Source organism: Peromyscus leucopus, chromosome 10 (assembly GCF_004664715.2).
Source record: "Peromyscus leucopus breed LL Stock chromosome 10, UCI_PerLeu_2.1, whole genome shotgun sequence".
Taxonomy (NCBI): domain Eukaryota; kingdom Metazoa; phylum Chordata; class Mammalia; order Rodentia; family Cricetidae; genus Peromyscus; species Peromyscus leucopus.
In genome coordinates this window covers 24,860,716-24,882,945 of record NC_051071.1, presented here as the reverse complement: position 1 = coordinate 24,882,945, position 22,230 = coordinate 24,860,716, and the positions used below count along the sequence as shown (strand labels likewise).

Genomic DNA, 22,230 nt, shown 5'->3' with positions numbered 1-22,230 from the left:
TGGCCGCCCGGCCGTTGCCCTAGCGACGCGTGCTGCTGTGGTTCCGCGTCTCTCTAGGAGTTTGTAGTCCGTCTGGGAGCCAGCCCTCCCGGTACGAACTTCAGCTACAGGGGTTGTAAACCCTAGATCCGGAGAGCCCGGAGCCTCGCGGTGATCTCGAAGCCTGCCAAACTCTGCGGCCCGTGATGACCTATAGGACACTTAGTGCACTCCTGCTGTCTACCTGGCGTGCACGTGCCCTTGCTGTTTACCCCGCTTAACGTGCCGGGCGCTGTCTACCCCTCGGGTGTACCTACTGAATGCTCCTGGGCTGAATACTGTGTCTCATGTGCCCCTGCTGGGTGTCCAGCGTGGACGCAGCGCTGCGGTGTGCTCGCTGTGGATGTGCCAGCTCTTGGGCGTGAGGCGTCTGCAGGTGTGTCAGCTGGAGGCGGGCGGAACCTCGAGCGCGCTGACTTTGCCCCTGTAGCCTCTGCTCCCAGCGGGCGGGTCGGCAGCGCCCAGATACCCGGAGAACCCGGGCTCAGCAGCTCCTTTCTCTCCTCGACGCGAGCCGAGCTAGTAGCACCAGGCCATGAGGAACACCAGCAAGGAGGTGCAAGGTGCCTCTCACCGCTACGCTCCCTGCGGTGAGTGAGGAGGGGTGAGAGGGATGGGGAGATAAAAGTTGGAAGGGTAGGTGCCTCTATTTTTGCTGTTTCAGTGTGCACCGGCTGAAGCCAGGACCCTGGCATGCTAGGCATCAGAGCTACCTCCCTTTTCAGTGCCGAGGGCAGGCGCTCATTGAAATTCATTTTGTAACAAGTTAACCCCCGCCCCCACCCCCTTAACTCTCACATCTCGCGGCTCAGGCTGTTGACTGAGAAAGTCTCATTTTTGACAGCATCCATCAGGTATATCACTGACTCGCTAGCTTTTGCTCCTAATTTAGGCCCCAACCAAGCCTCATGACTCCCGCTTTCAGCATCTGGATCCGGGAGAGACCAATTCATTGACGTTTCATGGGTTGTGCACACCAGTTTTGAAGCCCAACAGGGAAGGAAGACATTTCCTGACGCTGTCATCGTTTTTCACTTGTTTTCCCTGGGTCTGGAGAAGGGTTGGGAACGGAAAGGAGAAAAAGAGGTCCTGGTGTTCAACTGGGAGAAAACAGGTGGAGCCATCTCACCTGCATAGAGGTGAAGAGTGGGACCTTTCCACATACTCTATGCATGCTAGCCTATGTCATTGTTGGGGACAGCCAACTGAAAACTGGGTTGGGCTGCATACAGTTCAGGAGGCCTGGTCAGTTCTTATCCCATGCCAGGCTCTGTCACCTTCCCATGACTTCTTCGTGTCCTAGGACAGTAGTCTCATCCCTGTGAACCATGCTGATAGACACTCAGTGTTAGGGGCATTCAGCAAAGCCTGGGTATACTAACACATTTTACTTCATAGCACCCCCCACACACACACCAGAAATCATCGCCCCATTTTAGAGATGAAGAAAATTGAGGCATGCAGAGTTTGAAGTGAGTTGCCCTTGGAATACTTACACCTGCCGAGTGGCTTTTTCTCTGAGCCTGTACAGCCTTAAAAAAAAAAAAAAAAAAAAAAAAAAAAAAAAAAAAAAAAAAAAAAAAAGCAGCCTGTGCCCCCCCATGTGTGGATATGTAATGTTACCTGTAGTTTAGAAGCCAGAAACTGGGGCAATCTATAGTTTGGTTCACTGTCTCTGGCGGCCTCTGTTTCCTTTTTTTTGGGGGGGGGAGGGGGGAGAAGGGCACAGCTTCAAATGGGAAAGCTGTACAGAGAAAAGCAGCCAGCCAGTGGTTGATCTGGTGTCACACAGGTATAAGAAATCTGTAGAGATAAAAGCTAAAAGGATACCCCTGTGTCCCATTTACCTCCTACATGCATGTGCTGGGTGGCAGTGGTTTGTCCTGACTGATGGGGCCCAAGATCTCTGAGCTGCCCCTGTGTGCACGTTTACAGAGGCCTTGGTGTGCTCAGTGCCTATTCAAAGCCTGTAGTAATGAGATGTCAGAAGATACACTGTTCTCTGTGGATTAATTAGTAATCAACACACAGAGAGAAAATAAAGCAAGAACCAAACAGCTTTCCTCTAAGAGAGGAAACAAGGAGCCAAGCCTGGTCAGTAAAAGGCTACGGAATTCTGATTCTGAATTCTCTGGGACCGTTTGTGCAAATCTTCAAAACTGGATCATGTTGATTCAGCTAATGAGTATTCTTTAGACATTTAAAGTTCCCAGGTGAAATATCCTTCACTTTTAGGCAGCAAGCCCAGCTTTAGTTCTAAGAAAAAACTGGCAGTGTGAGCATTTAGCTTCAGAGAATAGCGACTTCTTGGATCTATGTTTATGCTAGCCTGTTCCTTGCTGTTTCCCTGTGCCCTGACTCTGTGAGCAGCGTGACTAATCAGCTACCCACCTACCTGTAGGAGAGAGATCTCTTGCACGCATTGGCTCACCTGATTGTGGGGCCCATTGAGTACAGAATCTGCAGGGCAGGTTGGACTGCAGGGGAAGAGCTGAGGTTGCAGACCAAGTTCAACAAAGTCCATCTGGAAGCAGAATTCCCTCTTCCTTAATTTTTCTTGAGATGCAGCTGAGTAAAGGAAACTCACTCTGTTGTAGAGAACCAGCTGCTTTACTCTAAGTCCTCTGATGGAAGTGATAATTCTCATTTTAAAAACACCTTCACAAAAGCAGCAGGAATGATACCTGTACAAAGTCTGGACACTGTGGCTGAGTCAGATAGACACTAAAGTTCGCCATCACACTGCCACAAAGGACCAGGCTCTGTGTTTGACTCTGAACATCACAAGTCTGTGCTGTGAATCACAGCCAGCATCCATATCCATGCCACAGAAATTGCATGTATTTTTTTTTATTTTTCCCAAGTCTTTGTTTCCCAACTTTTCCATTGATGTGATGATTTTTTTTTTATTTCTTTATATTTTGGCATTTGGTTGATTTCTGATGCAGACTTAGCTAATGTGCCTACAGTTTGCATGCCTTGGTTCTCCCACATCCCTCTGTGTGTGTGTGTGTGTGTGTGAGAGAGAGAGAGAGAGAGAGAGAGAGAGAGAGAGAGAGAGAGAGAGAGAGATTATACATCAGCACTAGTAACTCCAGGACTTTGAGTTTCTGCTAATCCATCTGTCCCTTGACAGAAGTTCATACTCTGGGACTGAATGTCCCTGGGGGAATCTTATGGGTGGTTCCACATCAGCTGGCTGGGTCTCCCCTGGATGCCATCAGCTCAAAGTCTAGGGAGCTTATTCATTTCACCAGGCCACGTTCAACTCCTCTCCCTTTGTGCAGAGGGCTGATGTCACCCTGGGGAGGAAGGAGGTGCAAGCTGCCCACACTCCTGTCCTGCTCCCTGTGAGCTGCTCCCTAGTTCCCTCTTTAGGATAGAAGCCACACAACCTACACTCACCATTTCCCCTCTGTCTTTCCCCAGGAAGAATCTTTGAAGTCTTGGGCTTGAGAAGGTTTTGCATAAAGGTGGTTGCTCCAGCCTAGTGAATCCCCCGTTCAGGACACTGTTTCTAGGCCTCTGTTGCTTGCCACTGCCCACTGTAGCCTCCAGCACAGTGCTTGTGTGCAGCTGGGCTGCCACTGGGACACAGGGCTGTCCAGCTGCTGGAGGGTGTGGGAGGCAGGTGTTGGCTTCCCACACAGCTGTTAAGCAAGTGAGGCTTTGTGGACCACACCCTGGCCTACTCCCTTCTGCTCTTGGAAAAGTGACAAACGGGTTTGATCAGTGTGTGTGTGTGTGTGTGTGTGTGTGTGTGTGTGTGTGTGTGTGTCTATGACAGAATGAAAACATTGGTATTTTAATATGTGAAGCTTATCAAATCCTGACCAGTACCTGGTTTATCCACAATGGCTTAAATGATTCGGTATTTGTTCAAGTCTGCATGTCTCCAAACATTACCAGAAATATAGCTAAGCATTCTTCTGGGGTATGGATGGCAGGAAGGAGGGAGGGAGGGCAAGAAGGGAGGGCAAGAAGGGCAGGGGCAGGGAAGAAGAGAGATGTAGGGCTTTGGATGGTTCTTAGAGTTACGGCAACAGTGGAAGAGGCTTTGGGAGGAGGCCTGGGCCAGGGCGGTGGGAAGGAGGTGATATTCCTTCTGTTTGCCTCACTGACTGATGTAGTTGGGGGCTCTGGAAAAGTAACTGTGTTCTAGGTCCCCCATCGATGCCCTCATTAGTCACACATGTTCAAGAGCAGGCGATTGTTTTCTCGTGTGTATGTGTGCTCTGTGGTAGGAGCTGCCTGACATATATGTTATGTGCGCCCAGGAAAACTGTCGGGCAGCAGAGGGCCTCCTGGTCAGGTGTCCCCGTGACCCTAACTGTGTGCTGGCCTCCCTCCTGTCTAGACTGGTATTACCACCTACCTGTGAAGCGCTCTGAGAAGGCCGTGGGTGCCCCACCCGCATCCCAGATCCCAGGGCTCAGCGATTTGGGAGACTCCCCAAATGGAAACCTGCCCCGTGCTCGGAGATACTGGATAAAAGAAACAGACTCCGAGTATGTGAAATTGGCGAAGCAAGGCGGCCGACCTGGTAAGTCCCGTGAACCGAGTAGCTTTGTGAGCAGAAAGGGGGTCATTGTTTCCAATCTAGTCTTTCGAAACTTAGGCTCATTGTGGACATTGGGAATGTCTACTCTTTGATAAAAATCTACTTTTGTACAAGCATCCAAGGAAGACATATTGAGTTTAATAGAAATCACTGGTTAGAAGGTTAACATGTCTCAGTTAGGCTTTGGAGCATCCAGTCCTGAGAGAGACTCAAGTTTTCCTTTCTTCCCTCTGGTTGTCACTGTCCCTCCACTGAATATCATAGGTGAAATAGTGGCTAAGTCTATGCTTAGGCATATCAAACCTAGACCATACCACTTGATCGACTCAGCCAGGAGCCAATGGGGTACAGGATCAAGGCAGCCTTTTTCTAGGTCCACCTTCTTGCTCTTGGTTCAAAGAGACTAGTCATATCTGATGGAGGTCATCAGTGACCATGACTGTGTCTTCGCCGTGCTGTGATTATGTGAAGACTAGCTTTTGTGAGCAGTGGCTAAGGTACAGAGGATGAAGGGACAAGCCTGCCTGCAACATGCCACTCAACAGTGCTGAGACCTCTAATGATTCTGGTAACAGTGGGAGATGTGTGGGGACAAGAAAGAAGTGACCGAGCAGGCAGGATATGCATGGGGAGTCTGGGTTAGGCGTGTAGAGGAATTCACACACTTCTTTCCATTTGTCTGTAAGTCTGAGAATCTTAACAACAAAAAGACTTTGAAGTTCAAAATGGAAAGTTAAAGATTTCTCACCCAGAGGAGTAAGTCAGTACACTTTCTGCTGCCACCATGGCTATGGGTGTTGTGAATTATTTTGCTGTTGGAATTACCTAGCAAAACCTGTCCTTACTGCTCACTGCCCTTGGACACCAGCGGACAGGAGGGAGAGGAGGGTTGAGAGGATGAACGTCACTGGGGAGTGAGGAGCCAGTTGAGAAGGAGCCTGTGATGCGTACTTCCCTGAATAGCCACAAAGTTGCTGATACATCCACCTGGGACTTCCCATTCGGGAACCTGGAGGGAACAGCTTCTCTAGGAAACATAAGTGGTGGACCAAGATGGTCAGACTGCTGTAGGATGGAGAGGAGCATGGAGGTAGCTGAAGGCTGGGGAGCATTTCTCAGCCTCTGGAGATCTCAGGAGTGGAGAGATGACCCTCTGAGGGAGTGCTGATGGTAGCTGGCACAGATGCCAGCTCAGGACAGGGAGCTTTGTGCACACTCAAGAGAAGAGGGCATGAGAGGTGGGGGGGGGGGGTGTGAGGGATGTCTCTGCCTGAGTGCCAAGCAGGACACTCAGCTCTCAACCTGTGTAGAGGCCACCCTAAGGAAGATGGCACAGTTCCCAGTGTGGAGTGTTGGTGATGCCACATGCCCCGTGGGCAGCAGGACCACATATAATGGTGTCCCTTTCTCCTCGAGATTTGCTGAAGCACTTTGTCCCTGGGACCAGGAAGGGCTCCCCAGTAGCCTACTCCCTGCCAGACTGGTATATCCACCACAGCAAGCCTCCGACAAGCCACCAGCGAGAGTGAGTATCTCCAAGTCCCCCACATTTTTGTCTCTCTCTAATGTAAAATGTTGGTGCCAGCAAAATAGTTCAGCAGCTTGCCAAGCCTGGGCGAGTTTGGTTCCCCAGGACCCACACTGCAGAAGTCGAGAGCCGACACCTGCATTTTATCCCCTGATCTCCGCGTGCTCACCGTGGAATGTGTGCAGCTAAGCACAGATAAAGAAAACTGTAATAAAAGCAATTTTGAAACATTTCAATTTGAATTGAAAATTATAAATATCTGCTATTGCCGGAATGTATGTGCTCTTACAGCCCTGAGTACTACTGTATGTAAAAGCTAATGCTTTGAGAAATGTAGCATAAGCTGATTGGAAACTTGAGTCAAGAAGACAGAGCACGCACCCTCAGCGTGTGGTTCTTTTGTCCACTTATTAGCTACTGGCTTTAGGTTTTAATTCTTTGTCTTCTGGGCCCTGACCATGTCTGCCTATCACAGAGCTGCCCGTCCCAACCTTTCTTCTCACTGTGGATGAAAGGTACTACATCCAACTAGAAATGTACACAGCTCTCAGTCTCTAAGACACCATGGTAGAGCAGAGCCATGGCCCCCAACCCTGTTACAATGCCTAACAATGGTTACTTGTGGCCATGCAGACTGGACCCTTCAGACACCTCTTTTGGTCTGAGAGAAAGCATAGGAAATCATTTTAGGTCTTATTTTTCTGCTTTTTAAAGACTTGTCTTTTGTTTTATGTTTTTGCTTAAAAGACTGAACCAACACAGACATCTTTCCATGCTGCCATTCAGTACTCAGTGTCTTGACTGTCCCCAGGCACCCTGTTGAGGTTGTTTTGTTTTTGCTTTGTTGTCTTCGGGATTCTGGTTCTTCCTGTTTTGTTTGGTTTTGTTTTTTTGTTTTGTTTTGTTTTTGTTTTTGTTTTTCGAGACAGGGTTTCTCTGTGTAGCTTTGCACCTTTCCTGGGACTCACTTGGTAGCCCAGGCTGGCCTTGAACTCACAGAAATCCACCTGGCTCTGCCTCCCGAGTGCTGGGATTAAAGGCATGCGCCGCCGCCGCCGCCTGGCTGGTTTTGTATTTTTATTTGAAGGTGTGTTATTTTATATTTTAAACAGATCCCAGGCTGTTTGGGGCCCTCAGAATTTGAGGCCCAAGCTGACCTCAAACTCATGATCTATCTGCCTCTATCTCCCAAGTGCACTCTCTTGGCTTTGTTTTTGTTTTAAACACATAAAAATAAAAAGAGCACATAATGCTTTTACATGTCTGTGGCAAGTGAACATTAAATTCCTACCATTTTTTTTAGAATAGTTTGTAGGCCAGACTTGTGATACACAAGGGTGTTGTTGTTGTTATTTTGTTTGTTTGTTTTTGTTTTTGTTGTTTGCCTTGGCTGTCCCGGAGCTCACTCTGTAGACCAGGCTAGCCTTGAACTTGGAGATCTGCTTGCCTTTGCATCCTGAGTGCTGGGATTAAAGGAGTGTGCCACCACCACAGTTTTAATTCCAACACTAGGAAGGCAGAGGTAGGAGAATCGCTGTGAGGTTAAGGCTAAGATCAAGGCTAGCCTGGTTTACATATTGAGTTCTAGGCCAGCCAGTCAGGGCTGCATGGTGAGACCCTGTTTTGTTTTTGCTTTTGTTTTTTATGAGTTTGTGCTGAGTTCAGAAAAGAAAGGGAATCAGGTAGAAAGAGCAGGAACAGGCAAGAAAGGGCAGGTGATCCTAGAGCTGATATTTTCCTATGTAGTTTGAGGGAAGACCAGTTGTATGCTTACATACCCACGTTAGAATTGGCCATCTGAGAGAGCAGCAGGTTGTTATTAGCTTAGATAATATTAAATGGTAAATGTTTTGTGGGCACTTATCTCTTTGAAGGGAACAAAATAGTAAATGCTAGTCTACAAGAAATAATTATAATTTATCTGTTTTATAAGCTCATACTTTAGAACGCCACCCTGTGATTTCCTTTGTTGTTCTGGGGATCCTGGGGGCTAGCTTGGAGTGGGACCAATGTGTTTACTCAGTAGGAGAAGGAACAGGCCTTCCTATGTTTTCAAGGAAGATGGGGCAAGCGGAGGGGCGATGGATGACACAGAGGGATGAGAAAGGGGGGCGGGGTAGGGAGGAAGTGAAAAAGAGAGAGACGCTAGAGGGAAGGAGGAGGGAAGAGTACAGAGGAAGGGGGAGAAAGCATGAAATGGTGCCCTGTGCCAGGCTGTAACTTGTCCTGTCTGCCCTTGCAGAGTCCCCGTGGTCTCCATGCCAGATTACATGGTGTATGAAGAATTCAACCCTGATCAGGCCAACGGGAGCTATGAGTCCAGACGAGGCCCTTTTGACTTCGACATGAAAACAGTTTGGCAAAGAGAGGCTGAGGAACTTGAAAATACGAAGAGAAAGGTAAAACCCCTCCGTCTGCTTTGCTTCTGTGACTCCAGGAATAATTAAGGGAGTTCCCCTTAGCTGCTGCTGCTGCTGCTGCTGCTGCTGCTGCTGCTGCTGCCGCCGCTGCCGCCTGCTCAGGCTGCCTGCCGTCTTGGCCGAGTCCTCTGTGCTCTGTCTTAAGTTTAGAACTACTAAGGGGAGAGCAGCCACATTTTCTATCATTTCCTTCCTGTGTATGTTGGCTTTATAGGTAAGATTGCTTTTTACCATCTGGCGTCTAACCAGTTAATGGTTATCTTGGGAGAAACTGGCTTGTCACTTCTATCTGGCATGCAGAACAAGGATGTGTTTATATGTATGTGTTCAATATCATGCTTCTGGATGTTTTCATCTTATTTAAGTCCAAATCACCCACAGTGCTCCTCGCTGATAAAGGAAGGGAAGAGGAAGTACTTTCTTCTGCAGAGATGCCCAGGGGTATTTTAGCTATGCAGTCGTAACTGGCCTGCAAGGTGAAGCCTTTTCAGAGGACTTGACCTGTCAGAGCAACTGGAAATCCCAGAAACAAGCAATGATTGGCAGATGGGTTGGGATCTCTACACCCGTACTCTTCCCAGAGCCCAGGAGAGTAGAGCCAGGCCCATGCTAAGTGCTCTACATCACGGCTAGCACCCAGGTCTGAAATGAATTTTAGCCCTCAAGACATCAAAATTTGTGAGCAAAGTGGTGACATTTATATTTAAAATAGCAGTGGTGTTTTGAGACTGAGAACGAGAGTGGACACCATGGTCCTTTGGACAGCAAGGAGACCGGTATGCCTTGGACACGTTAGGCCTAGCTTCTTGGTGTCTCTGGGTGAGGGGAGAGGGACCAAGATAGCACCAGCTGGCTGCAGGGTTTGCTCTTCAAGCTGCCCCCATGTCCAGCTGTGATTCAGGCTTTGGGTCACTGGTATGAGTCCTTCTAAAGGACTCTGCTAAGGACCAGGCCCGTTTCCTGATGGCATGTAAGTGGCTGATTGTGTAGAGCTGACGCTTGAGCAATGAATGGAAGGCTTGGCTGTTAACCAGGGTTCCAGCACATAGCTTTGAGAAAATTTACAAAGCAAAGACGCTGCACCACTGGAAAATCTGCGACTTCATGTGGCAATCACTCACGCAGGGTTCTGCTGACTGCAGAAATACCTGAAGCCAGACTATCCTCCACCTTCTCCATACTAAGGAAGGAGGAGGCAGAATTGCAGACACCAACACTGACCGTGCAATAGCTGATGGGACAGTGTTATATAACTCAGGAAGAGTCATATTAGGGATGGCCCTGATGGCCCTGGGGAAATAGTGCCCCTCATCACCACTGGGCACAAAGCTTCCCTAAGTGTCTGTTCTGTAGAACTGGGGGCGTTTTCCTCTTCTTGAATCTTGCGAAACCTCTGGGCACAGACAGAGTAAGGGCTTTAATGTGAGCATCATTTCAACACTTGGCTATTGTCCTAGACTTTGGCATGCCACCTTGCCCAGTCTGCTCCACTGCCACAGGTTCCCCTGCCTCTCAGAGACCTGTCTTCTCCACCCTAGGAAAGGATGGATAGCCATTGGATCCTCTGCTCTTGCCCTGGCCTTTGTCACTCAGCCTGATGTCGACTGTGGCCTGTCCTTAGGACAGATGTACTGACACTCTAGAGGGCGACTAGGATGTTCTTTTCATCTTTCATCTGAGGCCATTTACACGGAGTACAGTTCACCTGTTGCACAGTACTGATCCACATCTTTTAATGCATGCATTCCTCGTGGAAACACCATGGATACTGAGCTCCAGAGCAGTCTGTCACCTCTCAGATTTCTCAGCCCCTTTGTCACCAATCAATCCCTCCTAATTCCCATCTCTAGCAGTCACTGGTCTCTTTTAAGTCTTGTGATTGTGAAGTTTTTGTCAGCTCCACACACGGTAAAGTTATCAGAAAGAAACTTCAAGTATGAAAATGCCTCCATCAGTTTGGCCTGTAGGCAAGTTTGGGGGACATATTCTTGATTAATGACTGATGTGGAAGGGCCCAGACTATGGTGGGTGGTGCCATGCCTGGGAGGGTGGTCCTGCCTGAGTTGTATAAGGATGCAGGCTGAACAAGCCATCCAGAGCAGCAGAAGGCAATCTTCCTCCATGGCCTCTGCTTTAGTTCCTGCCCTGAGTTCCTGTTCTGATGTCCCTCCAAGATGGAGTGTGAACAGAAAATCATAAAATGAATTTGCTTTTGGTCATGGTGTTTGTCACAGAGACAAACCCTACCTAGGATAAGTCTTTGGAGTATTTTCCTTTCGAGGATCTCAAATCAGGGGCATCAAGCTAGTGATTACAGCCCCATGAGCCTGTCTCTGTCGTGTGGTACCATGTGTCAAGAACCCTGGCCCTTGTTCTTGTTGAGTAATGTTCTTTTGTGCACCAGGGACCGTTCGTTTTCTCATTCCTTTGCTGGTGGGTATTTGTTTTGTTCCCAGTTCTTGGTGACTATTACAAAGCTCCTATGAACCTCCCCATCTATGCATTTCCATTTAATGTGGGCTGGTGGACCTCTCCCTCCAGCAAGAACCCTCAGAATGTGTAGTGTCCCCGATGCTCATTGATTGTCCTCCTGAGCAGGGAACCTTATTACTTAAACACAGCAACTGCGTCTGAAACACATTTTGCCCCTCTTTCAAGTCATCCTGTTGACTTAGTGATTATCTAATTTCATTTTATTGTAACAGCCTGTGACCACACTGAAAGTCCAGTACGGGTGTCTCCGCCGCTCTGGGCGTCCTTCCTTCTACCCTAACTCATAGATTGGCACTTCTTCACGCAGGTGAAACTGCCAGCCATCAACTCCAAGAATCCCAGCAAAGTGGGGACCCCGGTGGGCCATAAAGACCCAGAAGGGAGCAGACTGTCATTGCCTCCTATGTAAGTGCCTAGCTTAGGAGAGTGAGTGCTGTCTGTATGAGGTTTGGGTTGCTTTCCTGTCCTTCACCCAGGTGACGGCTGAGCTGCCCTGGCCCTAGCCAGAGACAGGTTTGCAATGGCCACACCTGCCTGCCTTGCCCACAGAGCCCTGCCCAGGCCGGCCTGAGGACCTACCTGTACTTTTTCTCCTTCCTCAACACCAGTTTTACCTCTTTGATCATATGTCTCGGCTCCTGCATCCTGTTTGTGGCGTAGGTTTGTGGTTTGTGGCGGCTTGTCCCTCCCTGCTCATGCACTCGGTCTTGAACCTTGCTGTCATCAAAGCCTGAGGACAGGGGTCTCCATCTCGAGTGCAAACGCTCTGGCTGTGCATTCAGCTGGGGATTCCCTAGGTATGCTGACACCTGTTGGTCCTCCAGCCGAAAAGAGAACCCCTGGAGGCCTCTGTGTCACCTTATTTGCCAGAAGTCTAGTTTAGGAGAAAACAAATGTCACAAGATTATCACCGAGTCTTTAAACAGTTTCTCATTGGTGGGGAAAACAATCACATTAGTGACATTGTGACAGATGGGGAGGGACTCACCGGGAAAATTCTTATGAAGGTGATTCATAAGTCCGAAACTTGTGGCTTGGGAGGAGACAGGAGTGTGCTTGTCACCTGCCTGACTGGAAGACTCACACTACTGCCCTACCACTCTTCAGGGTCAATTATGATAGCATCTGTGAGCTGAAGCAGGTGACAGATGACAGGAGACAGAGTTGTTCAGTGAGGGAACAACAAGGAAGAGATATTAAGACAGGAACAGCTATCCTAAGTAATCTTTTGTTAGTGGGGGGGGGCAGGGTATTTTCTAGGACCTCCTTGTATAATACCGGTGTTCTTACTAGATTTGAATTAATTAGGTAGTAAGAGGAAAAAGGGTTGGGAAATTTGGCTAAGCACATATCGTTATAGGAATGGAATGAGACTATTTTTATGTTTGAAATGGGGAAAGAGACTGATAGATGAGAGACACAGAGAGAGAGTGTGTGTGGGTGAGAGACGGGGAAGGGGAAGGGAGAGGGAGGGGGCAGAGCTCAGTACCAATGTTTCCTCACAGGTTCAGTTCCCTGAACACGGCTTCTGTTTTTCCTTTTTAAATTAATCTTTGCACTCAAGTTTAACATTTACATGTCTCTCTTTAAGGCCTGGTCAAAAAAACAGTTCACCCACAAACTTTTCCAAACTTATCAGCAATGGCTACAAGGATGAGTGGCTGCAGCAGCAGAGAGCGGATTCTGACGAGAAGACTCCAAAGACATCCAGGGCATCCATGTCCACTCAGTCCACAAAGGACTCTGAAGGTACCCCGGACACAGAGATGCCCCAAGATCCAGAGGCCCCTCAAGACTCTGAGGAAGCTCCAGGTGAGGGGCACCATTACATGCACATGTTTGGTGGTGAGGGCGGTAGGTGGTTTTCTTACCTCTTGGTATATCTCCAAGTGAGATACGCAGATAAACGTTAGGCTAAAACTCCACAGAAGTCTTAGGGTGTGGGGTAAGCATTCGGATAGGTGTGTGCTTGGGCTTTTTTCTTTTCATTCAGATGAAAGAGCAAAACTATGACTCATGGGGCTTCATGTTTTCACTATATTTATCAAAAATCTTGATACTCCACTTGGTACAATGGAGTGTTAGAATACTATATTGGTTTTGGTCTTCTGAATGTGAAGACTCCTCACAGGACACTGCCATTCTCCCACATGAGCTTGCCCTCTGACACCCCTTCACAGGATGCCTTCTGTCCTTTGAAAGGAAGCCCAAGTCTAAGCATCCCATTTCTCCGTTATCAGCATTTCTTAAACTGAATAATTTAGGATGCCCAAAATAAACACTGTTGTTGTTGTTGTTGTTTTTCTTCTTATTCTTTAGCATTTGCAGAATTAGTTCAATTTGCTTGTTTGCACATCTGGAAACTTACTGAGGATTATGTTCAATTTTTGTCACTGATGCTTATTGAGAAAAAAATTCATTCTTTTTTCAGGGCTTCACTGTAATGGGAGAGAAGGCAGGAGCAGGGAGGGGGGTGTGCTCATGCATTTGAAATACTGTGGTGTTGGTTTGTGAGCGGAGCTCTGTACGGCTTTCCATGTCTGACTCTTCTCTGTGTCGGTTGAGTATGACCTGCCAATCAGTCTCCATCCTTCTAGAGATGACCAGCTGACTGGTGAAAAGGGGCCCTCTTGAACTTTACAGAGCCAACAGGGTTTTATGACTAATTGCTAATTGAAGTAGAATAGACCTTTTACTCATTCTTTGAATATGGATTATCTTTTTTAAATTTATTTTTATTACTCTTAATTATGTGTATGTGTGTGAGAGAGAGAGACAGAGACAGAGAGAGACAGACAGAGACAGACAGAGAGAGACAGACAGAGAGAGACAGAGACAGACAGACAGACTTATTTCTGTCATGGGTCTTTGGGCTGATATTGTCTCTTGGCTACTGTGCACTGTGCTTCAGTGAACACGGGGCTATGGATTGTCCCCAACCTTCTGATTCCAGGTCTGGGATATACACCCAAGCATGAGAGGTGCTTCATGCTGATTTCTTGTGCTGTGCTGGTGTACATTCTTGCTAACAATGTACTGTGCTTCTGTTTCCTCACATCCTTCCCAGCAGCATTTGGAATCTTTAGATTTATGTACTGTATGTATATGAGTGTGTATCTGCATGTATGTTTGTGTACCACACGATGCCTGGTGCCAGCCCATGGACCTCTGGGAACTGGAGTGATAGGTGGTTATGAGCCACCGTGTGGGTGCTGGGAATCAAAAATGGGTCCTCTGGAAGAACAGTTAGTGGCCTTAACCACTGAGAAATCTCTCCAGCTCCATTTTTTTATCTTTTAAAAAATAACTGGGTGGTGGCGGCACATGCCTTTAATCCCAGCACTCAAAAGGCAGAAGCAGGCGGATTTTTGAGTTTGAGGCCAGCCTGGTCTACAGAGTGAATTCCAGGGGCATCCAGTGCTACAGAAAGAAACCCTGTCTCAAAAAACTAAACCAACAAACCATTATGGCATGTATAAGGTGTCATTTAATTGTGGTTTTAATTTGTGTTTTCCTGGTGATTATCAGTGTTAAACAATTTTTCATATATACACTGGCCACTGTATACATTCTTTTGGTAAGTACCTATTCAAGTCTACCACCTAGCTCTCATTGTTGGTTTTTACATTATTTTGAGACAGGAGCTCACTATGCAACTCAAAGTTGCCTAGATCTCCCTACATTTCCAAAGCTGACCTCAAACTTGTGGAAATCCTCCTGCTTCAGGCTTTAAGGGCCAGGATTATAGGCATGAGCTACCAGGCCCAGCTTCTTTGCCCATTTTTAAAACCAACAGTTTCCTTTCTTGCTAAATTACTTGAGCTTCTTATATATTTTGGATACTAATCCCTGACCAGAAAAGCTGTTTCCAAGTGTTTCCTCCTATTCTGTGGGTTGTACTTTCATTTTGTTGATTTCTTCTTTTGCTGTACATAAGCTTATTAGTTTGATACAATCTCATTTGTCTATTTTGCTTGTGTTGTTTGTGTTTTAGCAATATAAACATCTACAAACTATATGCAAACATAACATTTATATATAACGTTATGTATAACATAATATTTACAAATAGAACATATGTTTGTGTATTTATATATAACATATAATATTTATATATAACATATATATATAAACATCTCTAGGGCTGGAAAGATAACCTAGAGCAGTAGTTCTCAACCTTCCTAATGCTGCAACCCTTCAATACATGCTGTGGTGACCCCAACCATAAGATTATTTTCATTGCTATTTCATAACTGTAATTTCGCTACTGTTATGAACGTAATGTAAATATCGCTATCCACAGGTTAAAAACCACTGACTTTGAGGTTAAGCACTTACTGCTATGGTCAAGGAGCCAAGTTCTGCCCCAGCACCCATATCAGGCCTCTAAGAGGTGGCTACCTATGACTCCAGGTCTAAGAGATCCATCTGGCTTCCCCAGGCACCTGTGCTCATGTAGTGCACAGAAGCTCATGTAGCCACACACATGGATACACACAAATAAAAGAAATAATAACTAAGACAAATATTTTGAAAAGGAAAGAATGGGCGGTGGTGGCGCACACCTTTAATCCCAGCACTTGGGAAAGAGAGCCAGGTGGATCTCTATGAGTTGGAGGCCAGCCTGGTCTACAGAGTGAGTTCCAGGACAGGCACCAACTACACAGAGAAACCCTGTCTCGAAAAAACCAACCCCCCCCAAAAAAAAAACCCAAAGGAAAGAAAGAGAAAGAAATCCATACCATCACCAATACTGGAAGATTTACCCTCTAGTTTTTCCAGTAGCTTTGTAGTGACAGGTCTACTGTTTAAACCTTTAATCCGTACTTGGGTATGCTGTGTGATCTGAGAGTGGTCTTTCATATTTTGCTTATGGGTATTCATTATTCAGTAACATTTAGTGAAGAATCTGTCTGTTCCTACTATATATTCTTTATACCTTTGTTGAAAAGCAAGTTTAAGGCTATAAATTAATTTAGGGGCTCTAGCCTATCCCATTGTTCTGTGAGTCTGACTTTATGTCCTGTTATAATGAGATTATGTCTTAAACATAAATGAATCTGTCTGTCTCTACCATGTCAAAATTAATCGAATAGAAACACATTCATGATTAACAATCACATGCACAAGTAACAATGGGTTTGTTGGCAGCCATCTTCCAAGTAGTCCTGCTTCCCTTGGTAGCTGCCTAGGGTAAACACAAGTTCTTTCATTCCAGGCTTAACTCTCCAATCAGACCTTTCACATCACATAATAATTGAATTTCCGTGTATGCATATATGCAAGCCATTGAGCAGCTATAGAGGGTATAACAGGTCACAGCAGAGTTCAAGGAGCTCCTAAGAGGCACCTGGAGACAAGCCAAGAGCTGACAGGGTTGCAAAGGGACCAGGGAGTGAACCATGCTGCAGGTCTGCTGGAAACCATGCTGCAGAGTCAAGACTTAACTGTAAGAGTTGAGTCCAGCCTCAAGGGCTAGTCAAGCTTCAGAAGTGAGATGTGGGACTGTGGAGGCTACTGACCTAAAGGTCAGGACTGGTCCAGACGGACGAGTAGTAGATGAATGGACAGCAGGACTAGATGAGTGAATGGTGCATGAATGGTGATTCAGATAGGCCACATCAGCAGTGGGGAAGAAACGGCTGGAACCCTGGAGACAGTCAGGAGTTCTTCACTTGTTTGTCTTTTAATAGTATACATTGAATGGTCAGATAAGTTGGAGATAGCAGTAGCCATCGTGGTGTTTTATGTCCCTTGTTCTGGAGGTTTAAGTGAAAATGTTGTGTGTACCTTTTCCTCAGTCCCTGGTGTATCCAGTAAATTTTTGGGCCCGTTTTCTTGATAGGATTTTAATATGCCCCTGTGTTTATAGGGTCACAATTTACATTGATAAATTTATAGGGTAACCCCCTTTTTACTGCTAGCAATAAGTTATTTATCATTCTGTGCCTCTGTGGGTGGTGCCAAATGGATGCTGGTGTTTACATGTGGGACGGGATGCAGAGTCATCTTGCCTCTGTGTAATCCCTCAAAATATAGTCAGCTGCTACTTTTCAAATCGAGTCCTTCAGGACAAGGCACATCCTGAGAAACCAGTTTTCTACAGTGTGGAGTAACTCAGAGCAGGCCCAGCTTGACTATAGCATCCCAGTTCTGGGTTGCTTTGATCTCCCTGACTGTGCACAGTGCTCTGGAGTAAGGTCATGTGACGCCTCCAGTTTTATTCTGTGTGTCAGGACTGCTTTGCTGATTTAGTATTTCATAGTTCTATATCAATTTTAGAATTTTCTCTATTTCCATGAAAAATATTATTGAAATTTTGTTAGGGATAGCATGGAGTCTGTGGATTATCTTTTGAAAATATGAACATTACAACAATATCAATTCTCCCATGAACGTGCAGTATTTCCCCATCTGTCTATGTCCTCTTGGATCTCTTCCATCATTCAAAGTGTTTAGTGTACATATCATTTACCTCTTTGGTTCAGTTTACTCTCAGGTGTTTTTATGCTGTGTGTATGTATGCCCATGCATGTGTGTGTGTGTGTGTGTGTGTGTGTGTGTGTGTGTGTGTGTCTGAGTGAGTGTTCTATACTCTTTATTCTAATAGTTTGTGGTGTGTGTGTGTGTGTGTGTGTGTGTGTGTGTGTGTGTGTGTTCTGTACTCTTTATCCTAACAGCTTGTGGTGTGTTAAGGTTTTCTGTAAATAAGACTGTGTCAGCAGGAACAATTTATTTCCTTCCAAATATAGGTGATTTTATTTTCTGTGCCTAATCCCCTGGTTATGATATCCATTGTTGGACTGAATAGAAGCAGTTTTAGTGGCCCCCTCATCTCCTTCTTGATCTTAAAAGTAAAGCTCAAACTTTCCACCATTGAGTATGATATTGACTGTGAACTTGTCACATACAACATGCATTGGGTTGAGGCAGATTCCTATAGTACCTAATGTATTTAAAGTTGATTTCTTTTTTGAAACCATGAAGAATGCGGTGTTGGATTTTTAAGGTGTTTTGGTTGTATCTATTGAGATGATCATTTAATTTCTGTCCTTTGTTCAGTTAAAGTAGTGGAGTGTGTGTGTGTGTGTGTGTGTGTGTGTGTGTGTGTGTGTGTGTATTAAATTGCCCCTGCATACCAGGAATAAACCTCATTTAATAATGATACATGATCTCTTTAATTTGTAGTTAATTTTGGTTTGCTAGCATTTTGGTAAAGATTTCTACATCTGTGTTTACCAAGGATATTAGCCTGTAATTTTCTTCTCTTTAGTGTCCATGTCTGGATGGGCATGAAAGTAATGTTGGCTTCATAAAATGAAAATGGAAGTGTCTCTATCTTTTACTTTTTTGAGAAGTTTGAAAATAATTGATATATTTATTCTTTGAACGTTTGATAGACTCCAGCAGCAGGGAATCCTGTCAGATACCAGACCTTTCTATCATGGAGTCTTTTTATCAGATAAATGGATTTAGCCTCTTTACTCGCTTTAGATCTGAGCACACTTTGTATTCACGATTCAGCCTCAGCAGGAGCTATGTTTATAGGAATGTGTACTTTTGTCTAGGTTACCTACTTGGCCACTGTGGTTCTCACAAACTACCTTTTATGTTCGACGGTACCACTGCACTAGGCCTTTGCTTTCTCATTTGCATTTTCTACTTTAGTTCCAGATTTTTCATCCCTTTCCCTAAAAAAAAAAAAAAAAAAATCTTCATTTTGTTAGTGTTTTTCCTTATATCATTTGTCTTTATTTATTTTATCTGTTATTATTTCTTTTTCTTTTTCTACCTTTAGTTTTAGATCATTCTTTTTTTTAGGACCTCAGCTTAAATATGTGCATGTGGTATGCACACAGGCTCACCCACATAAGCTGTGTTTTAGTATTCTGCATTTTATCCTCAAGTAAATAAAAATTAACTCACCATCAGTACATATCTATATGTACACACATAAGATGTAACCAAGGGACAGCACTTGGCACTGCTGTAAACTTACTCACTTTTTGGAAATAAGTCATTGCAGATGTTTTCTAATCCAGGTGTTATAATGGAATCTACATTGCCACCGGCAGCGGGTCCTACTTGATTACAGAAAAAGATTTCACCATCAAAATCAGTGAAACCCCCCCCCCCCCATCAACAGAAAAGCACACTGTCCTTGGGGATGGTGGGTAGAAGGGACTCAGGACCTGCTGCATGGGAAGCAGGCGTCCTCACAGAAATCCCAGCTCCCGCCCTTCCCGGGGCTGGTACTGCTAATGCCACATCTCTTTCCACCACTGATCACGGTTGCTCCTCTGTCCATCACGGTTTGCATTTCATAAACAACAACAATGGAGGCAGATGGAGCCTCCTTCCTCCCGACCTGAAAACTCTCCCCTCGGAGTTGTTGTAGTTTTCTGGAAATGAATTTACTCGAAGCTTCTGAATATCAATATTTCTTCCCTTCCGCCAGACACAAGGTTGTTGCTATTTTAACATGATCCTTTGCAGACACTATCGGGGTGTTGACATAAAAGAAAGCTGGCTGGTAGGTCACAGGTCCAGTTACCGACTTTGGCAAAGGGTCCCCAGTTGGTGAGTGGGGTGTGAGACTCGGGAGCAGAGAGACAGATGCCACACAGAGACCTCTCTGTAGCCACACTGCTTCGCTCTGTCCTGGGCATTGGCAGCAGAAGCTCTGTATCTTGGGCAGGCAGGACTCGGGGATACGAAAGTGTGGTACTTGTTTTAGTGCCAAAGCTGGAGTCTTATGTTTCCCAACCATGCTTTGTGCTGCAAGGTAGGATTGCATGCTCCGTTTTTATAGACTTTTGGGATACTCTTTGGAATAGGAGCAGAAATGTGTGTGTTATATACTTTTCAATTAATAAATTAAAATCTAAATTTATTTAAAATGCAGCTTTATCTTCTTTGCATTGCAGCTGCAGAAGGAACCCCGTCAGAATCAACGCCAGCAGAGCTCAAATAATCGTGGATATGCTATCTAGGGCAACCTTCTTAGTTGCTGTCTGTAGATTGACAATGGACAGCTATATTTATAGGCTCCTGTTCTATTTTATTAACGTAGAGTCTTATGGAACAACTTGCCTTGAGTATGGTTGAGATCACCGTAGCAAACATGGGGTAAGTGTGGGCTTTTGTTTCTTACCTTTCTCTGGGGTGGCCTTGCTGGCCTGGTGACTGTTGGGACCAGAGTCTTCTTCCTGAAGCTGACCTCTAACATCCCATCTGCACCACAGTGTGGAGAGTTGCTCTAAGGCTCTGAAAGGGAGGAAACTCACAAGCTGCAGCTTTTTCCCGAATTTGATCCCATAGTCTTTATAGAAACAACTTCCAGTTACACAGAAAGGACGAATTCCAGAGCCGGGTGACGTCATTTGCTGTAACAACATTTTATTATGCCTTGAAGTTTTAAGCATGTCATATAAAACATTGTAACATTAGTTTATATTTTTTTTTTGCTAATAGTTTGAGTGCAAATTGAAGCCCAGAAATACTGAACATTTATTATTTTATATTCTTTAGGTTAAAAAAAAATATTTAATCTCAGTTAGGCTATTTTATTAGGCTTCTAATACATTAAAAACATTCTAGTAATTGGGCTGAATGCTCTTGTTTTATAAATTTTATTGTTTATGTGTTAGTAATTAACATTAAAATATATTTTATATTTTATTCATTAATAAAACAATAATCTTATCAGGAAAAGTTTCTAGAAAGCCAAATAGGGTCAGCACTTCTGTGTCATTCCTGGAATTAACTTATCATGCATTTGCTTGGTTAAAGTTTAAATTTCAAATTGGTTCTTTAACTGAAATGCTTAATTGAGCACTTACATCTATCTCTATTGCTTTATCAGAAGGATACTACTATGGGAAAATATATCTAATATGTAAAAACATAGATTACTATATGTATTCAATAAACATAATATACCACTATTATGCAGTTCCCTCTGTTTTTTTTTCCTTCCCTCCTCCTCTTTCCTTCACTTATTTCGCTCTCCTTCCCACTCACCTAGAAGATCATTAGGAGCAGATATCAATAATGAGAAGTCTTCAATTTTTTTCAAAGGTTACTGAAGTAACAGAAAACCATGGCTTGTGCAAAGAGAAGACACAATTTGGGGTGAAAACTGATGAACACACTTTTAGCCTCAACCACTTAAGAGTAGCCAGGATCAGTCCCATAGTTACCTCTCAGGTTGGTAAAATAGATCTTTCATGGTTTGAGTGTGAAATGCTCCCCCACACCTGGACCATGCCTTTGGATACTTGGTCCCCAGCCGAAGGTGTTGCTATTAGGAGATTGTGGGACCTTCAGCGAGTAGGCAGAGCTGGAGGAGGTGGGTTCTGTTTCTTGTTCTCTCTACTTCCTGTTCTGCTGAGATGTAAGTGGATGCCACATGCTTTGGCCACTGTGGAGCGGCTTCCATGCCTTTCCTGTTGTGATGGGTGGATACCCCTTACACTGTAAATCAAAAACAAAGATCACAAGTCCTTCTCCAAGCTGGGGTGGTAGCTCAGTTGGCAAAGTGTTTGCCACACAAGCATGAGGACCTGAATTCAACCCCTAGGGTATATGTAAAAATATACGTAAAATGTTGGATATGATACCAGGTGGTCAACATCTTTTATCCCAGCACTCGGGAGGCAGAGGCAGGTGGATCTGTATGAGTTTGAGGCCAGCCTGGGCTACAGAGTGAGTTCCAGGACAGGCTCCAAAACTACACAGAGAAACCCTGTCTTGAAAAACAAAACCAGCAAACATTTCAAATAAACTCCAATGTTTATGCTTAATACCCTCTCACATTAGTTCCTTTCCTGTTCCGTTGCTGTGAGAAAATACCTTGAGCAAAAGCAGTTAATGGAAGGAAGAGTTTATTTTGAGTTGTCCTACCAGAAGATAAGAGTCCATCATGGCAGGGAAACATAGAAGCAAGGGTCAGCGTGGCAGCAGGAGCAGGAAGCTAAGAGCTCACATCTCAACAGGAAGCTAAGTGAACTGCAAATGGGGTGAAATTATGAAAACGTAAAGCCTTCTGCCAGTAATGTACTTCCTCTAGCAAGGCTGCTCTTTCCCATTACCTCTCCAAACAGCGCCATCAACTGGTGGCCAAGTGTTTAAATACCTGAGCCTATGAGACATATTTCTCCTTAAACCATACCATGCATGATGTACAC

General features: G+C 45.2%; 1 protein-coding gene across 2 annotated transcripts; it reads left to right on the top strand.

Moving 5' to 3' along the window:
- Positions 1-37: 37 nt before the first annotated feature.
- On the top strand, positions 38-20,988 carry C10H7orf57 (chromosome 10 C7orf57 homolog). Of its 2 annotated transcripts, none has more exons than XM_028891004.2 (7): positions 38-629; positions 4,397-4,582; positions 6,017-6,125; positions 8,371-8,527; positions 11,349-11,446; positions 12,681-12,853; positions 19,969-20,988. In XM_028891004.2, the coding sequence occupies exons 1-7, from the start codon at positions 575-577 to the stop codon at positions 20,013-20,015; spliced, it is 825 nt and encodes a 274-aa protein (XP_028746837.1). In that variant the 5' UTR covers positions 38-574; the 3' UTR covers positions 20,016-20,988. The 2 variants fall into 2 exon arrangements, with proteins under 2 accessions (XP_028746837.1, XP_028746836.1); XM_028891003.2 differs by having other exon boundaries at positions 39-629; positions 12,633-12,853.
- Positions 20,989-22,230: the final 1,242 nt, after the last annotated feature.

Bases quoted from the DNA above. Each gene is read 5' to 3' on its own strand.
- C10H7orf57 (XM_028891003.2), top strand. From the start codon at position 575: ATGAGGAACACCAGCAAGGAGGTGCAAGGTGCCTCTCACCGCTACGCT. The intron at 630-4,396 runs GTGAGTGAGGAG...CCTCCTGTCTAG, and splicing joins TCACCGCTACGCTCCCTGCG to ACTGGTATTACCACCTACCT. The intron at 6,126-8,370 runs GTGAGTATCTCC...CTGCCCTTGCAG, and splicing joins CCGACAAGCCACCAGCGAGA to AGTCCCCGTGGTCTCCATGC.